This window comes from Talaromyces stipitatus, genomic scaffold (assembly GCF_000003125.1).
Source record: "Talaromyces stipitatus ATCC 10500 scf_1105507295515 genomic scaffold, whole genome shotgun sequence".
Lineage (NCBI taxonomy): Eukaryota > Fungi > Ascomycota > Eurotiomycetes > Eurotiales > Trichocomaceae > Talaromyces > Talaromyces stipitatus.
The window spans coordinates 1,797,035-1,811,130 of NW_002990118.1; the positions used below are offsets into that span (position 1 = coordinate 1,797,035).

Genomic DNA, 14,096 nt, shown 5'->3' on the forward strand with positions numbered 1-14,096 from the left:
GCGACCAGCTGTGGTTATTCTGTCTGAAGCATCAAATCCTTATAGACACGAGTTAAGTGGTACGCATCTTGTCCATAGCGGGATAAAGTCGAGATAAACTGAAAATAAGATCGATAGAACGGCGGAGGAAAAAGGATTGTTGAGAGTCGAGGATGAAAGGTGGAAACAAGTTCTTGTTCCAGTCCAAGGGCTTGGAGTTCCAACCCAGCTTATCCGATTATCGACCTGCCGCTTTGACTTTCTTAAGCTTTTGATAATCAGCTAATATTCACATAAATTTCCCTGGATACAGTCCACTCTTTTATTTTACTACAAACTGTACGAAAATAACCGTTATTTTTTTAAGCATCTCACTCACTCATTCGCCTGCATGATGAACCATCCAATTGTAATATGAATTATGCGTGTAGCTACTACCTCGGTGGTCTTATTACCCCTGGAAGCACCCTGCTACAAAGAACAGATATTTGGCTATCAGCTTCAAAAAGACTTGGAACAATGGACCAAGTTTTTCGACAAGGCCACGACCAAGCCTGACAGCCCTAGTATTGGAATCACCTACAACTACAGAAATTAAAGCACAATGAAATTGAACGCGAATAACTTTTTTGAACTATTTGAAGAGCTCATTCCAAGCCCTGCTAATACAAGACTGGAGCAGCGCTGTCTCTGGTCATACCCTGCAAGTAAAACGGAGCTTGCAAGAGGAACAGAATGATGATAATGACATCCATGCTTCCACAGCGTGAAAACAGAAAGCGCCAGCCAAACCTGCCCGAAGCCCCATTCCCCACAAAGCCGTAGAAGAGAGTAAGAGAAAATGCTAACATAGGGAAAAGTCCAGACGTTATTAACCTCCTCTTGGGCTCGCTGTAGAGAACCTATCTCCTAAAAGCAGAAGCTCAGCCAACGCCATATTCAATGCAAGGAAAAGCCCGTCTAATAGCAACTCCATCTGCACAGAGCAGAATGATCTTTGATTGACCGAACATGGCACATTAAACCTTTCATTTCCAGAATCACGTATATCAGACAGCGATACCAGATGAGATCCAGAAAAAAAAAAGGTCCTCGATAGTATGGAGAAAACAATAAATGGGCTGCAGAGCTTCGAGAAAGAGCGTTCATGAAATGGGACACAAATCCAGTGAATCCCGCCCTTAGATACCGAACACAAGAGATCTATCTTGTAATGCACGATCTGTCGAATAATGAAAAGAGGACTCTTTTTCAACGCATCGCACACTGTTTGCCTCCTGCCTAAAAAAGCCGAGCAATCCTGGGTATCTGATATAAAGCGGGAAAATAAAACAAAAACAACGCTATCTATAATGACCATGCAATGCTGATTGATGCTGACGAGCACTTTGAGTGAGCTCATGAATAGCATCGAGACGCATCGCATGCGCACTTGTAGTGAAGCGATATTGAAAAACAAAAAAAAAAAAAAACGAAATCGCAAATAGAATCGGATCAAACGTGGTAAAGGTGTTTTAACGTGAAAAAAAAAAGTTGGCAAAATTCGTTGCAGTCATGACAAAGCCGGTCCCAAGAGGAAAGAAAAGCTCAAGGGAAATGATGATCTGACGATATCCGCCGATGAGAAGGACACGGGAAAGACTCGTAGACCGTAATAGCCTCGTCGAGAGACCACAGTAAATTTACCACCAGGAAGATGGACCGGTTGGGCCACCAGAGGGGTTTCCATAACCACCACCACCGTAACCACCGCTGTAGGGAGCACTGCCGCCATAGCCTCCTATAAACATAGAGTATAAGCATTTGAACATCGATCAATCGAGATATGAGTGTACTTACCGCTGCTTGCACCCCAGTTAGCAGCAGCACCACCACCGCCATAACTAGCGTTGCCGCCAAATCCACCACTGCCACCGTAAGATGGAGGTCCACCCATGCTACCACCCATGCGACGCACATCACGAGTAGCGTTGCTACCACGGCCGCGACCACCACGACCGCCACGGCCACCGTATCCACTACCTTCCCGTGCGATGTTTTCCAAGAAAGAAGGCACATCCTGGTGAGCTTCCTTGAGAAGGTCAATGAGATCACGGACAACACCACGGTTACCACGATTGAAGAAAGCGGTTGCAATACCGGTGTTACCAGCACGACCGGTACGACCGATACGGTGGACATAGTCGTCAATGTCAGTGGGAAGGTCGTAATTGACAACGTGGGTGACATTTGGAATATCAAGACCACGAGCTGCGACAGCAGTGGCAACCAAGATGGGGCAACGTCCGTTACGGAACATTTCCAAAGCCCTCTCACGCTCACGTTGAGTACGATCACCGTGAATGGCAGTGGCGGGGAAGTTCTGGTTGATGAGGAAGTCGCACAGAGAGTCGGCCATACGCTTGGTCTCGACGAAGATAAGGGTCAGACCAGTGGTACCGTGGGTGTGAAGAATGTCCAAAAGCACGGAGCGCTTGTCATGGTCTTCAACGTACTCAATACGTTGAGTGATGTTCTCGGAGGTGGAACCGACACGACCGACGGAAAGGAAAACGTAATCTTTTAAGAAGTCGCGAGCAAGCATCTGGATGTCACGAGGGAAAGTGGCAGAAAACATGAGTGTTTGGCGGTCGTTAACTTGAGGCATATCTTCACCTTCAACGATACGACGGATTTGAGGCTCGAAACCCATGTCCAACATGCGATCGGCTTCATCAAGAACAAGGTACTTGATATTGACGAGGGAAATGCGGCCGCGTTCGATCAAGTCGACAAGACGGCCAGGAGTGGCAACGAGCAAATCACAGCCACGCTCGATCTGACGAAGCTGAGAGCCGATATCCGCACCACCATAGACCACGCAAGGGCGAACCCAGGAGCGGTAGGCGAATTTGCGAGCCTCATCGTAGATCTGAGAGACCAACTCACGAGTAGGAGCCAAGATGAGGGAGGTAGGGTAAGCCTTGCGCTGACGGCCGTAGAAGTTTCCGCCAGCTGCGGGAGCAGGAGCAGCAGAAGGGCCGGTCTGAAATGCCTGAGAAAGGATGGGGAAGAGGAAACCACCAGTCTTTCCAGAACCAGTCTGGGCACAAGCCATCAAATCACGGCCGTTCATGACAATGGGAATGGAGTATTTCTGGACGGGAGTGGGAGTGGTGTAGCGAGCCAAAGCGATGTTGGCGATCAAGTGGTCGTCCAAAGGTGGGTTGGTGAATGTGTTGACGGGTTCGGGAACATTCTGACCAGAGGCCTCGACGGGAATATCATCGTAGTTGGCGAAGTTAATACCAGTCTGTTGCTTTGAAGGGTCGTTAGGGACGCCGAACAGTTCACGCTCCAAGCGAGGATTAGCAGGTCCAGGAATGTGTTTTCCATCGCGCCACTGTCCATCGCCGGAGCCGCGAGCATGACCGCCACTGGCACCGCCGCCACCGCTGTAGCTTCCTGAGGGTCCATGTCCTGGGTTACCGTAAGCATTTGGGTCGAACACAGGTCGTTTGGGTTCTTGGGTACCATTTGCATTGTTCTCACGATAATTGCGAGGGGGGGCACGAGGTCTGACACGTGTTAGCTAGATTGGACGAAATTTTGTAACAAAAGATTGATCATACCCGTTTCCCCAAGCACCGGCAGGGGTAGGGCCTGGGGGACCACCAGGGCCAGCGCCAGCACCAGCACCAGCACCATCCATAGGGCTGGGGCTGGGTCCAGCACTCACGTTACGTCCACGAAGGTGTGGCGGGATGTAAGCAGAACGTCCGTTTGCCGCAGGAGGTCCATTGGGAGCGTGCTGGGAGTCATTGAGGGAAAGGTTCTGAATCTTCAAGCTGTCGGCCATGTTGGATGATAACTTTCGAGCTAAACAAGAACACAAAATTAATTAGTCTGAATCTCGGAATAGACGCGAGTATCACGGATGGATAGTCGTACAGTCAGAAAGACGAGTTCGATGAAGAATCTGTTGCGCTGTTTTCTCGTTCCTATTCGTGCGCTTGGAGCGAATTCGTCAATAGTCTCAGTGAAACTACAACGAATGGAATAAAGAATCGAAAATCTGAAATAGTCGTGTAAATCGAAGAAGGGAGCGACAATCAGTCTAAACGTCTTGTTGCTTGTAAGTCAGGTCTGGCGATCGGATAACACAAGACACGAAAAGACCCTGAGAGAGAAAATGCAAGACGAAAATCTCTCTGGAAAAAACGGGAGGTCTAAAAAGTCTATGCTATTGAAAACAAAGAAATTAGAAAGAAAAAAAGGAATTATTGGTATGTCAAAACAAGAGAGAAAATGTTTTGAGAGGAGAGATGTCAGATAATTTTTATTTTTTGGCTCCAGAGATACTGTGAAGGGGGAGGAAGGATGAAATAAGGAAGGGCAGAAAAGGAGTGTGGCAAGAGACAGGGCAGGCTAAACTCGTTTGGTGCAGGGAAGGAAGGCACTGACCCAAACAGCGCGGGCAAAAAAAAATTTCAAAAAGGGAAAGGGCGGGGGACTGGATGGCAAACGACGCGACAGCCAATCGCTGCTGCCATTTGTGCCCACTCTTTCCTCCAGTGTCCACTCACATAAGCTTAATAAGCTTAGCTTATCTCAGGCGTATCGACAATCGATCTCGACTTTACATACTATGTACATATGAAGAATTTGATAGTCCTGAGTGATGCTCAAAAGAGGCTCAGAGTCGTCACACGATACTGTTCTTCTCCACATGTGATCGATCTACATAGATCATTGCCTATGGATACACAGTCTAGAAAGCGGGAAGTCGAACCAGTCACCAGGTCCAACGTTACAAGACGTAAATAGTGCACATATAGGTATATGAGAAAAATGCCTAGTCTATTCTATGGCAAATGTTTCTCATCTAATTGGGCAGAGATTCGCTTTCTCTTCGCCATATACAAGACAACAAGCACAATCACAGCGATAACTGCCATACCGGAGAAGCCTGTAACCGATCCATTCTGGCTTATTCCTTGAAGAAGCTGCTGTGGGGACATGGGTGATGGCGTCGATTCTGGGGCGAGTTCAGCAGTTTCGCGATCGTCATCGAAGGGCAAGTAATCAGCGACTCCTACGCAGTAACCGCATTAAACACAGGGAAAAAGAGAAAGAAGCTTTGAAATCACAGGGATTAAAGCTCCGAATGGGCGTCATTGCTACCTTCATCCATAGGAAGCTCGCCGCTTTTAGCGATAGTGACCGGTGAAAGAGGTCGGTCAACGCCCTGCTTGGTAGGAGTGTTCTCGATTTTCTCCACGACCTCGTAGCCCTCCAAGACTTCACCGAAGACAACGTGACGACCATCAAGCCAGCTATTAAGACATTATAGTTAGTTTCAATTTTCGTATATGACAGAAGATTTAGTCAAACCTTGTGACGACAGTAGTGATGAAGAACTGGGATCCGTTGGTATCCTTTCCAGCGTTGGCCATACCTACATAGATTAGTATTAACAGCACAAGGAAAACGGAGAAGTGATAGCTTACTGAGAAGGCCCTTCTTGGTGTGACGGAGCTTGAAGTTCTCATCGGGGAACTTTTGACCATAAATGGACTTGCCACCAGTGCCTAGGAGGTTTGAGTAATTCATCCAGAAGAACATCGATATTGAGACACCATACCATCGTGATTGGTAAAGTCACCACCCTGGATCATGAAGTTCTTGATAACACGGTGGAAGCCCGAGCCCTCATATCCGAAGCCCTTCTCGCCAGTAGCAAGGGCACTAAATGGTCTTTGTCAGGATATATTGATTCACAAGTCTATAAGCGGAGCATACCGGAAGTTCTCGGCGGTCTATGACAGAATCCATTAGCACATATCCAAGTCGTGGCCAGTAGAACGTTCCGACTTACCTTGGGGACAGTCTTTCCGTACAGACCAAACACGATTCTGCCGAGAGGTTTACCATCCTGCTCAATATCGAAGTAAACCTTTTGGATGTTTCAGCAAGACTGTATCTTAGGAGAGACAGTAAACCATCAGCATCAGTCAATGCCTCTTACCTTGTTGGTGATCTTGGGCCCGCGGGGAGTGTCCGCAGCTTGGGCCTGGGTGAACAAGGTAAACCCAAAGGTCAAGACCAAGAGGAAAGAGAATAGAAAGCTTTTGAGCTGCATTTTGAATCCGAATATATACGAATTGATATACTAAGTTGTACTCAATTCGTGATTTCGTAGGAGACAAAAAGGATGAAGTTGAAGGGTGACTTTGTCTGTTTCAAAAGGCCAGCTTACATACAGAGTAGTTCCGAATAGGGAAGGTCTGACCCACTCAAGTGTCAATTTGGATATCTCATTGGACAATACTGTCCAACCATGCTACATTAACGGAAATAAGTTGTTCCAGCATCGCAAATCATCGCGGATCAAAGATATCAAAAACTGGAGGAATGGTTCAATGCGAATAATCGGATTCATTTTGCGTGAACAAACAACATGGTGAGCCTCTCTTGCCCCTATGGGAAATAAGATACTGGTAAACAATTTTACTAACGGGATATCAATGCATTAGGTCTTCATTCTGGGTGTAAACTTCCCTGAGCGGAACCTCGTCAAGGCAAGCCAAACACATCACCCTTCATTCACAACTTCGCATATTTAGCCCGAACGAGATCAATAGTCTCGATCCTAACATTTCCTTCGCAGAAATCCCTCGAAACGTTCTTCGGCATCGGCAACAATGTCTCCTCCCGCCTCCTCGCCCGCTTCCACATCCACCCAACCGCCAAAATTGGCGATTTACAGAACCAACAGGTCCTCGATATCACAGCTGCATTGTCCGAAATGAAGATTGAGAATGATTTGCGACGACAGATTCTGGACGATATCAAACGGTTGAGGGATACGGGTACATATCGTGGTAGAAGGCATGCGCTGGGTTTGCCGGTTAGAGGACAGAATACTCGCAGTCAGGTACGTCTCCCTTTTATTTTAAAATGACTTCCTTGAAGATGGGTGTTGGGCTTTGGATTGACGTGTGTGACTAGATCAAAACGGCGTACAAGCTCAATTCCGCTGAGAGAAGGCTATGAATATGATCCCAGTTTTCGGGACATTATTTCATGTATGTACAGCACGGGAAAGGCGTTTATTACTTTAATCGACATTTGTACATTAGTTCATATAAGTACCTACTAGAAGGGAAATACCTATCATACTTCTCATATCCGACATCGAACCGTAGAAAGCAGATGGCAGATATTATCAACATAAAACTTTTCTAAACACCCTCATCTTCCGCTATGCCAAATAACAAAGAAATCCTACATTCCTCGTTTCGAGGAGTCTTTCTGTAAAACACCCTCTCCACGATTGATTTGTAATCTCTTGTCTTCACCAGCACTCACAATGCCAACGGAACGATCCCAGCATACACCAAACACCTTAATACCATCTCCGCCTATTCGTTTCGAGCCTTCCCGTCCCGATTCTTCCAAACTTTTGCGACTTATGGAGTAGATATCCTTTCCAACAACACCCTCTTTATCGGTCTTGGTAGACCTGACGTCCCAGATGCGACATGTGCCGTCGTGACTTCCACTGATAAGCCCATAAGTGCTATTCGGATCACGGGCAAGTGTCACAACAGCATTAGTATGACCACGTAAAGTCATTACCGAAACAGAAGTGGCAGAGGCTCGCGGATCTATAAGTGTGATATGTCGAGCAGATGTCCCAGCTGCCAAAAGATGGAGTTCAGGGAGGTGTTCGAGAGATAACAATGGATGGGAAGTAGAGCGAGTATCAACAAGAGCCGATGTGACGAGATCCCAGGTACGAACTGAGTGATCCCAGGATGCGGAGTAGCCGACTGTCGAATCCTTTGCGTCAAAGATGGCAGCGGAGACTGGGCTGGTATGTGACGACAAAAGTACGAGCGGACCCCGTTGTGGAGTGCTCACCGACGAGTTCAATTTCCTCCGTTTGGAGCTTCTTGCAGTGTTTGAAGGAAGTAACTCTGCTAAAGCAGTGGGAGCATCTGATTTGCGAGTTGACCAGAAACCGACACTGTGATCTGATGAAGCAGAAAGCATTCTGTTCGAAGGCGCATGTACGGAGAGAGAGTTTATGCCGGACTTGTGTCCATAGAGTTCAAGTTGTGGTGTGATACGAGTCATCGATCCGTCTTCCTCTTCGGCGTATTTCCATACTCGAACAGTTCGATCAAGGCCTGCCGAAGCAAGCTGTGTAGGGGATATGAATTTTGCCGCTTTGATTGACGCCGTATGTCCCCCTTCAGAAGCATCCGGTGAAACAGCAATAGTCTGTGAAGACATATTCCACATCCGTAAAAGGCCGTCATAACTACCTGACAGAATCCTTTCTTGTCCTGCCGCCACACTCTCGCCAGTAACAGATGTAGCCGACAAAACATCGACCGAACTAACCCAATCGTCATGCAGGAAAGATGCGATATGAAGTGGCGGTATAAGAGCTCGCACATACTCCACTTCAAGTGTTGTTTCTGCAGATATGCCATTTGCCGTTAGGTACTCATCAATGGATGTTCGTAGATATGTGCCATTCACAAGAAATTCGAGTGGAATTGGTTTGTCATTTCCGAGAAGATTATTTACCAAAGTCGACAGCGCATATCTTCGTAGGCCTGTATTATAAAAGAGAAAGAGGAAACGTCAGAAACCCATATCTTGTTCCTCGAAATAGAAAATCAATGCTCGAAATACTTACCAGTTGGGACGAGAATTGGCCCAGTACTCTCTGGCAGAGCGATATCGCCATCTCTGGTCGTAAGGTGCAAGCGCACCTGTCTTTGATTAGCCTGCGATAAAGAAGAGGCCTCCACATCCATTTTTGGTATGTTTAAATTGTGCTAGACGAAAAATCCTAGCGAGACGGCGCATACAAAAGCTTGAAGTAAGAATCAAAAAAATTACGGCAGCCCGAACGGTACCTTGCGCTAAGCCCCACTATTTGTGCCCTAACTTAGTTAGCGGCATATCAAACTGATCCAGCAGCCGATTAAAGATTTAATTGAACTTCTCAAATACTGCTGTACCAACCAAAAGTTCCTTGGGATACCTCTACTGCCTCATTCATGGTGGCATCAAGGTAGCCTGAAGTCGAGAAATCAATGCTAGTCAACATCTATCAGCGAGCCAACCAGTCCTGTGGATCTTCCAACACCCCGTTTCTAGTCCTCAGTTGCCAGAACAGATCCCTGGCGGAGTGCCAGGGCTGTGCCAGGGCTGGTTTTCGCATCCTATTTACATTGATGACATCCGCTCGCAGTTGACAGCCTTATGGCCCCAGACATGAGTGGAGTATCTTGGAAGGGAGCCAGCGAAGCAAGCCTAATTCATCGCGCGAATGATTGCATCGATCTTATCAAGATCATCATATTCAATGACTTCGGTACTGATGCTACACCGCCAGTAGGGCATCATTTGTGTAATATGTTCGTAAGGCATGCATTATTTTAATCTAAATAAGATTGAGATTCCTTGCCCATCTCAAGCGTGATCCGTCGTGACAGAGACCTCCTCCCAAGAATCCAAGAGTTCAAGGGTGCTCTGGCACTTTTTCCTGATAACATCCACACAGTCACTCCCAATGATGACTCGGAGAGGTAGCTCTCTTCCCTCCGCAATACCCGAAGAAGTAAGAATATCCACGCATACCGATACCCCCTTCTTCACATCACCTAGCTGCTTTCCATCATGAGCTTCCAATCCTTTCCGCACCTGCCCCGAAGGTGTCGACTCATCCTCATACGCTGGAATCCTCTCGGCCGTAGAAGCCTTAGCACCAGGATTGAGGAACCCTGTTCTGAAATACCCCGGCTCAATCACAGTTGCTCGAATATCAAATGGAGCAAGCTCCTCCTTCAACGACTCCGCAAGGGATGACATGGACGCTTTGGTCATGGCATAGAACGCATAACTCGCTCCTCCAATCCAGGACCCAAGACTACCGAAGACAGCAATCGTGGCGCGATGATCACCATTTTGCAGCACTGGTTGAGCACGTAAATGAGGAAGGAAAGCCCGAATCACATTAGTCGTGCCGAAGACATTCACGGCTCACGGCAAATTGTCGTTGCACTTCCTCGGAGCCGGCTTCCTCCACTGCTCCTTCGAGGATATATCCGGCTGCGTTGATTAGGTAGTCAACTCGCTGATACTCCTGGATTGCAGACTTGGCGATTTCGGCAAGTTTATCAAAGGCATCCGAGACGTCGAGAGCGAGCGTGAGGGCTCCTTTTTGCCTTATATCTGATATTTTCGATACATCGCGAGCAGTCGCGATGACTCGATGGCCGCGCTGAACGGCTTGAAGTGCAATCTCTCGCCCGAAGCCAGAGCTGGCACCAGTGATACACCACACTGGGGACTCTGTCGCCATTTGTTTACAATGCGTATCGATAATGTATTCCACAATGGAGTACAATCAAAGGAAAGAGGGGCAAGCCTAACTTATGTATCTATTCGATGGTGGGGGCTTTCTGGGCATACCTAACTATACTCGGTCTACTCCCTTTTTTTTATGAATCGTTGACGTTATATTCTCTTATCACCGGATTATCTCCTAGGGATGTTGAGGCTCTTATCACCGAAGATTGAAATTATCTCCTAAAGTGAATCTTTCGAGGCATGTAAAGGGCTGGCTCCTGTCAGATTAAACAGTGAGTAAATGTGCAGCGATATAGACTTCTGCACCAGTAAGACTTCAATTTAAGCATGGAGAATTACTCAATTTGCGACTCTGTTGCTCAAAGATGACCGCATGATATGAGGCGAGGTGTGACGCTTCTTGGCGGTGACAGGTTCTTAAAGCCTGTTGAGTTGATTGCTTGATTATCTACTTCCTGGAGCCCGAATGCATGTGGAAATCTTGTTTCTATATTATCATTCATTATCATCCAGTGACGAGGCTCATTTGGCTTCAAGTAAATCCGTGTCATCGGTGTGTCCGCCTAATCTCGGAAATAGTCCTTCGTCGATGATCAGATTCTGCAAACAGCGCCGTTATCAACTCAACAACCTCCTCGGCAGAAAATTCCAAATGGAGCTCTCCTTCAGTCCATAGAAACTTGATGTCGGCTAACGAACTCTCCAGTATATTTATCAGATACTGAAATTTCAACCAGTTTCGAACATATACCGCTGCCATAGAAGTTGCGCCAACACCCGACTCGGGAATGAATATGTCTTCCAACGTCGAGAGTTTGTTGCAAAAAGTGACTAAAGCTTGAGATTCTGTTTCGGAAATATCGGAAAGGTCCTCGACGTCTATAATCACTTTGTTGATAACTGATGACAGCAGAGACCCCATCGCTTGGAGAAGTGCTGAATGAGACAAGATTGGATGCCACTCCTTGAAAACGCTGCGTATTCGATCGACTGTTCCCTCGATGGCATTTTCGCATTCTCGTAAAAAGGGCTGCTCTGAACAATGGACGAAGCCTTGGCTTCCATCTAGCAAGTCGGTGACAATAGTCCGCTGTGTCTGCATTTCCCTGCTATAAGAAAGTTTCCCAAATCGTTCCAGTCCTTCTACATCTGCTGTAAGTCTGGTGAGCTGATGCTTCTCGACCAGGTTGTGGACTTGTTCGGCAAGATATAAGCTGTCGTTGTATAGGTAGATGTTGCCCGCATTCAGTTTTAGTGAGTAGAATGATGAGGCAATAGCTTTGAACATGGCTATTATCAAGGTTGGTAACGCTAATAGGCCATTTCCTGAAGCTGAAACTCGGCTGGAGGAGAACCTGGAATCGATTGTTAGCTCTGTACTCATTCTATACTCTATTCTGCAATGACTTACTCTGGAGTTGTTAGTAATGAAGAATCTGTAACTTGTTGTTGGACCAGAGCAATTACCGAGTCCGGGATGTCAGTAATCGTATAATGCTCCGTCAATATGATCTCCTTAGCCCCCGGGCGCTTTTCCATTGCTGGAGCCTCATCTTGCTTTTGGTGGTGCTTTTGTTCGCTGATAGGTTTCAGGAGTTCAGTGCCATTCTCTTCCTCGCCTTCGTCACCCCAACCCCAAGCATCCTCGTCGTGTTCATCCTCATTTGCCTTTATAACATCCTCCTTGTCTCCTAGTCCCCAAGCATCTACATCATCATCATCATCTTCCGCTTTAACTTCGCTTGCGACTGCAGCTTGAGCGGGCTGCTCAGCTTCTTCTTCACTTTCATTGCTCCAATTAGCGTCCCAGTCATCCGTCACACCGGTGTCTAATAAGACATCATCTTTGTTTGTGACAACCTCTTTCTCGACTCTCTCGGCCTCCTTTGTAGTACCCTTACTTTGAACAAGAATCCTACGGACTTGGTCCAAGGAATCCACTCTCCGGCGGGTGAGCCATAGTCGAGGAAATTGATTGACCCACGAAGTGAGCTCTTCATGACCATGCCACCCAAGGCTCTCAATTGCCTTAGAAAATCCACTCACGTGAATCAAAGTGTTCTCGAAATCTGCTATACCCTCCAGGTTCAGGGGTATATTAGGGGTGAGCCAATACTCACTCAGCATGGTTGATGTTTTTGGCATAATCGTCTCGGCCACCGATGCTGACATTGATTCTGGTAACTTTTCTTGCAGATATCGAAAGACGGAAAGGAGCCTGTCGATCACTTCGGATATTGATGAGGATGATGAAGTCTCTCCTACACGGACGCCATTGCTTTCCACGGAAACACCACTGCTCTGTCCATGACTATGCGGCATGAGGATTGGCTGGATTATGTTTTCCAGAAGCCCATGCTGAAACGAAGTAGTTACAGAGTTAAGCATGCCAAGACGTGATAACGACGTTATTAGAGTTGATAGGTTTGCTTGCCCTGGTATGTTTGTTAGAATCGTTATTTGGTATGTATGAATATTGTACTCCATAAACTTACCTTTCTCATAGTGTGGACGGATTTCCAGCGCATTCTTGCTTAGGCGCACCTGACGATCCCAGCATGAGAGGAGCAAATTTGAAATGGAATCCCGCAGAGATGATAACCTTCCTTTCAACAAACCTTCAACGTTGCTATATCTCGACAAATTGGAGATTTTAAAGGAATTCTCCGCTGCTTCAAGAGATGTGATAGATTCATTGATCTGTTCCTCTTTGACAGCTTTCCGACCATTGGAGATATGGGCAGAAAACTTCTGTATTTCTTCCAAAACATGTGTAACCCCTTCATTAAAAGCAAGTTCGGTATTCATAAGCAGAACTTTCGCGGCAGCGTCTGTAACTCGGGCTCGCAGAGGTAGGGTTCGCTCGTGTTCGGCGACAATATTACGTGCAGTTTCTCGAGATCGCTCAATATCTGCACGCAGCTGGCGAGCTTGAGACATCCATCCATCAACGTCTGAAGCTGTAGCTCGGCTGAGGGAATTGATTTCATCCTACAAAAACTAGCTGTTAGTTGTAGGTAAATGCTTAGCGCTGTCGCGACGTACCTCTACCTGTGCCCGGGCCACCGAAATACCCTGTAATCCCTTTGGTAGGAAATCAAGGGCAATATTGGCAGATACAACATTTTCGGACTCGGGGTACTTGCCGCTCGCGACAAATGCAAGCAAAGATTCGCTGAGGCCATCTTGATCCACGGTGGAAGACATTGTTTACAGTGTCACCGAATTGATAGAGAGCTCCAGAAGTAAGGCGAAAGCAACATTGAGGAAGTTCGTAGTATTCGGCCAATGACGAGCCCAGAGACATGGATTCAATCAAGTGTTTATGATGGGCATTTTAAGACTGATATATCTTGCAAGTATCGCAATTGATGAGAAGCCATTCAGATTGTTGGTGGAGAGGACAACTTGAACAGCTATGATCTGCCCGCGATGTTGCCATGTGACTTGGCATCACTTTCCCCCACAATTTAAAAGTCATTCTCTCCTCAACAGCAGACAAAAGCTTAACTCTTACACCGGACATTACCCAAGAAGGACAAGAAGCTTGGAAGATTATATTTATTGATACAGTTCCTGGACTTTGAATTGCAGGTCATTCATTCGATCGGTGCGGGGTGACCTTCGGAAAGATATATTTTTTGATGTTAGTCCATACGAGGTACCTGGCTATGTTGATCGATCTGAGCTGATCAAACTCCTCTTAGCTTTCCAACTATACCTATTGATACACTAGAAAACTA

General features: G+C 46.7%; 6 protein-coding genes across 7 annotated transcripts; 1 reads left to right on the plus strand and 5 right to left on the minus strand.

Moving 5' to 3' along the window:
- Positions 1 to 1,524: 1,524 nt before the first annotated feature.
- TSTA_047010 (ATP dependent RNA helicase (Dbp1), putative) lies at positions 1,525 to 3,817 on the minus strand (the record flags this gene model as incomplete). Its single annotated transcript, XM_002485157.1, has 3 exons — positions 1,525 to 1,759; positions 1,819 to 3,536; positions 3,591 to 3,817. 3 exons carry the CDS (start codon positions 3,815 to 3,817, stop codon positions 1,662 to 1,664), a joined length of 2,043 nt encoding a protein of 680 aa, XP_002485202.1. The 3' UTR covers positions 1,525 to 1,661.
- Positions 3,818 to 4,545: 728 nt separating this feature from the next.
- Positions 4,546 to 6,232, minus strand: TSTA_047020 (peptidyl-prolyl cis-trans isomerase (CypB), putative). 2 transcript variants are annotated; one of them, XM_002485159.1, is made up of 8 exons: positions 5,987 to 6,232; positions 5,837 to 5,914; positions 5,761 to 5,777; positions 5,603 to 5,706; positions 5,469 to 5,549; positions 5,353 to 5,416; positions 5,143 to 5,294; positions 4,546 to 5,053 (listed from the first exon to the last, which is right to left on the minus strand). In XM_002485159.1, the coding sequence occupies exons 1-8, from the start codon at positions 6,098 to 6,100 to the stop codon at positions 4,824 to 4,826; spliced, it is 840 nt and encodes a 279-aa protein (XP_002485204.1). In that variant the 5' UTR covers positions 6,101 to 6,232; the 3' UTR covers positions 4,546 to 4,823. The 2 variants fall into 2 exon arrangements, with proteins under 2 accessions (XP_002485204.1, XP_002485203.1); XM_002485158.1 differs by having other exon boundaries at positions 4,546 to 5,294.
- Positions 6,233 to 6,343: 111 nt separating this feature from the next.
- On the plus strand, positions 6,344 to 7,150 carry TSTA_047030 (putative mitochondrial 37S ribosomal protein SWS2). Its single transcript, XM_002485160.1, has 4 exons — positions 6,344 to 6,421; positions 6,495 to 6,539; positions 6,629 to 6,895; positions 6,970 to 7,150. Exons 1-4 carry the CDS (start codon positions 6,419 to 6,421, stop codon positions 7,012 to 7,014), a joined length of 360 nt encoding a protein of 119 aa, XP_002485205.1. The 5' UTR covers positions 6,344 to 6,418; the 3' UTR covers positions 7,015 to 7,150.
- A 95-nt stretch (positions 7,151 to 7,245) lies between these two features.
- On the minus strand, positions 7,246 to 8,792 carry TSTA_047040 (microtubule associated protein (Ytm1), putative; the record flags this gene model as incomplete). The annotated part of the gene is made up of 2 exons (XM_002485161.1): positions 7,246 to 8,588; positions 8,672 to 8,792. 2 exons carry the CDS (start codon positions 8,790 to 8,792, stop codon positions 7,246 to 7,248), a joined length of 1,464 nt encoding a protein of 487 aa, XP_002485206.1.
- A 599-nt stretch (positions 8,793 to 9,391) lies between these two features.
- TSTA_047050 (short-chain dehydrogenase, putative) lies at positions 9,392 to 10,345 on the minus strand (the record flags this gene model as incomplete). Its single annotated transcript, XM_002485162.1, has 2 exons — positions 9,392 to 9,956; positions 10,015 to 10,345. The coding sequence occupies 2 exons, from the start codon at positions 10,343 to 10,345 to the stop codon at positions 9,454 to 9,456; spliced, it is 834 nt and encodes a 277-aa protein (XP_002485207.1). The 3' UTR covers positions 9,392 to 9,453.
- A 296-nt stretch (positions 10,346 to 10,641) lies between these two features.
- Positions 10,642 to 13,719, minus strand: TSTA_047060 (uncharacterized protein). Its single transcript, XM_002485163.1, has 4 exons — positions 13,399 to 13,719; positions 12,849 to 13,344; positions 11,765 to 12,788; positions 10,642 to 11,708 (listed from the first exon to the last, which is right to left on the minus strand). The coding sequence occupies exons 1-4, from the start codon at positions 13,558 to 13,560 to the stop codon at positions 10,901 to 10,903; spliced, it is 2,490 nt and encodes an 829-aa protein (XP_002485208.1). The 5' UTR covers positions 13,561 to 13,719; the 3' UTR covers positions 10,642 to 10,900.
- Between the last annotated feature and the right edge of the window lie 377 nt (positions 13,720 to 14,096).

What these genes read in the sequence shown, in the direction of transcription:
- TSTA_047020 (XM_002485159.1), bottom strand. Translation starts at nt 6,100, where the DNA reads ATGCAGCTCAAAAGCTTTCTATTCTCTTTCCTCTTGGTCTTGACCTTT. An exon ending in GGCCCAAGATCACCAACAAG is followed by an intron (nt 5,915 to 5,986) that starts GTAAGAGGCATT and finishes AACATCCAAAAG; the next exon opens with GTTTACTTCGATATTGAGCA. An exon ending in ATCACTACTGTCGTCACAAG is followed by an intron (nt 5,295 to 5,352) that starts GTTTGACTAAAT and finishes ATGTCTTAATAG; the next exon opens with CTGGCTTGATGGTCGTCACG.
- TSTA_047030 (XM_002485160.1), top strand. An exon ending in CTGAGCGGAACCTCGTCAAG is followed by an intron (nt 6,540 to 6,628) that starts GCAAGCCAAACA and finishes TTTCCTTCGCAG; the next exon opens with AAATCCCTCGAAACGTTCTT. An exon ending in GACAGAATACTCGCAGTCAG is followed by an intron (nt 6,896 to 6,969) that starts GTACGTCTCCCT and finishes GTGTGTGACTAG; the next exon opens with ATCAAAACGGCGTACAAGCT.
- TSTA_047060 (XM_002485163.1), bottom strand. Translation starts at nt 13,560, where the DNA reads ATGTCTTCCACCGTGGATCAAGATGGCCTCAGCGAATCTTTGCTTGCA. An exon ending in TGGCCCGGGCACAGGTAGAG is followed by an intron (nt 13,345 to 13,398) that starts GTACGTCGCGAC and finishes TAGTTTTTGTAG; the next exon opens with GATGAAATCAATTCCCTCAG. An exon ending in TCATTACTAACAACTCCAGA is followed by an intron (nt 11,709 to 11,764) that starts GTAAGTCATTGC and finishes AATCGATTCCAG; the next exon opens with GTTCTCCTCCAGCCGAGTTT.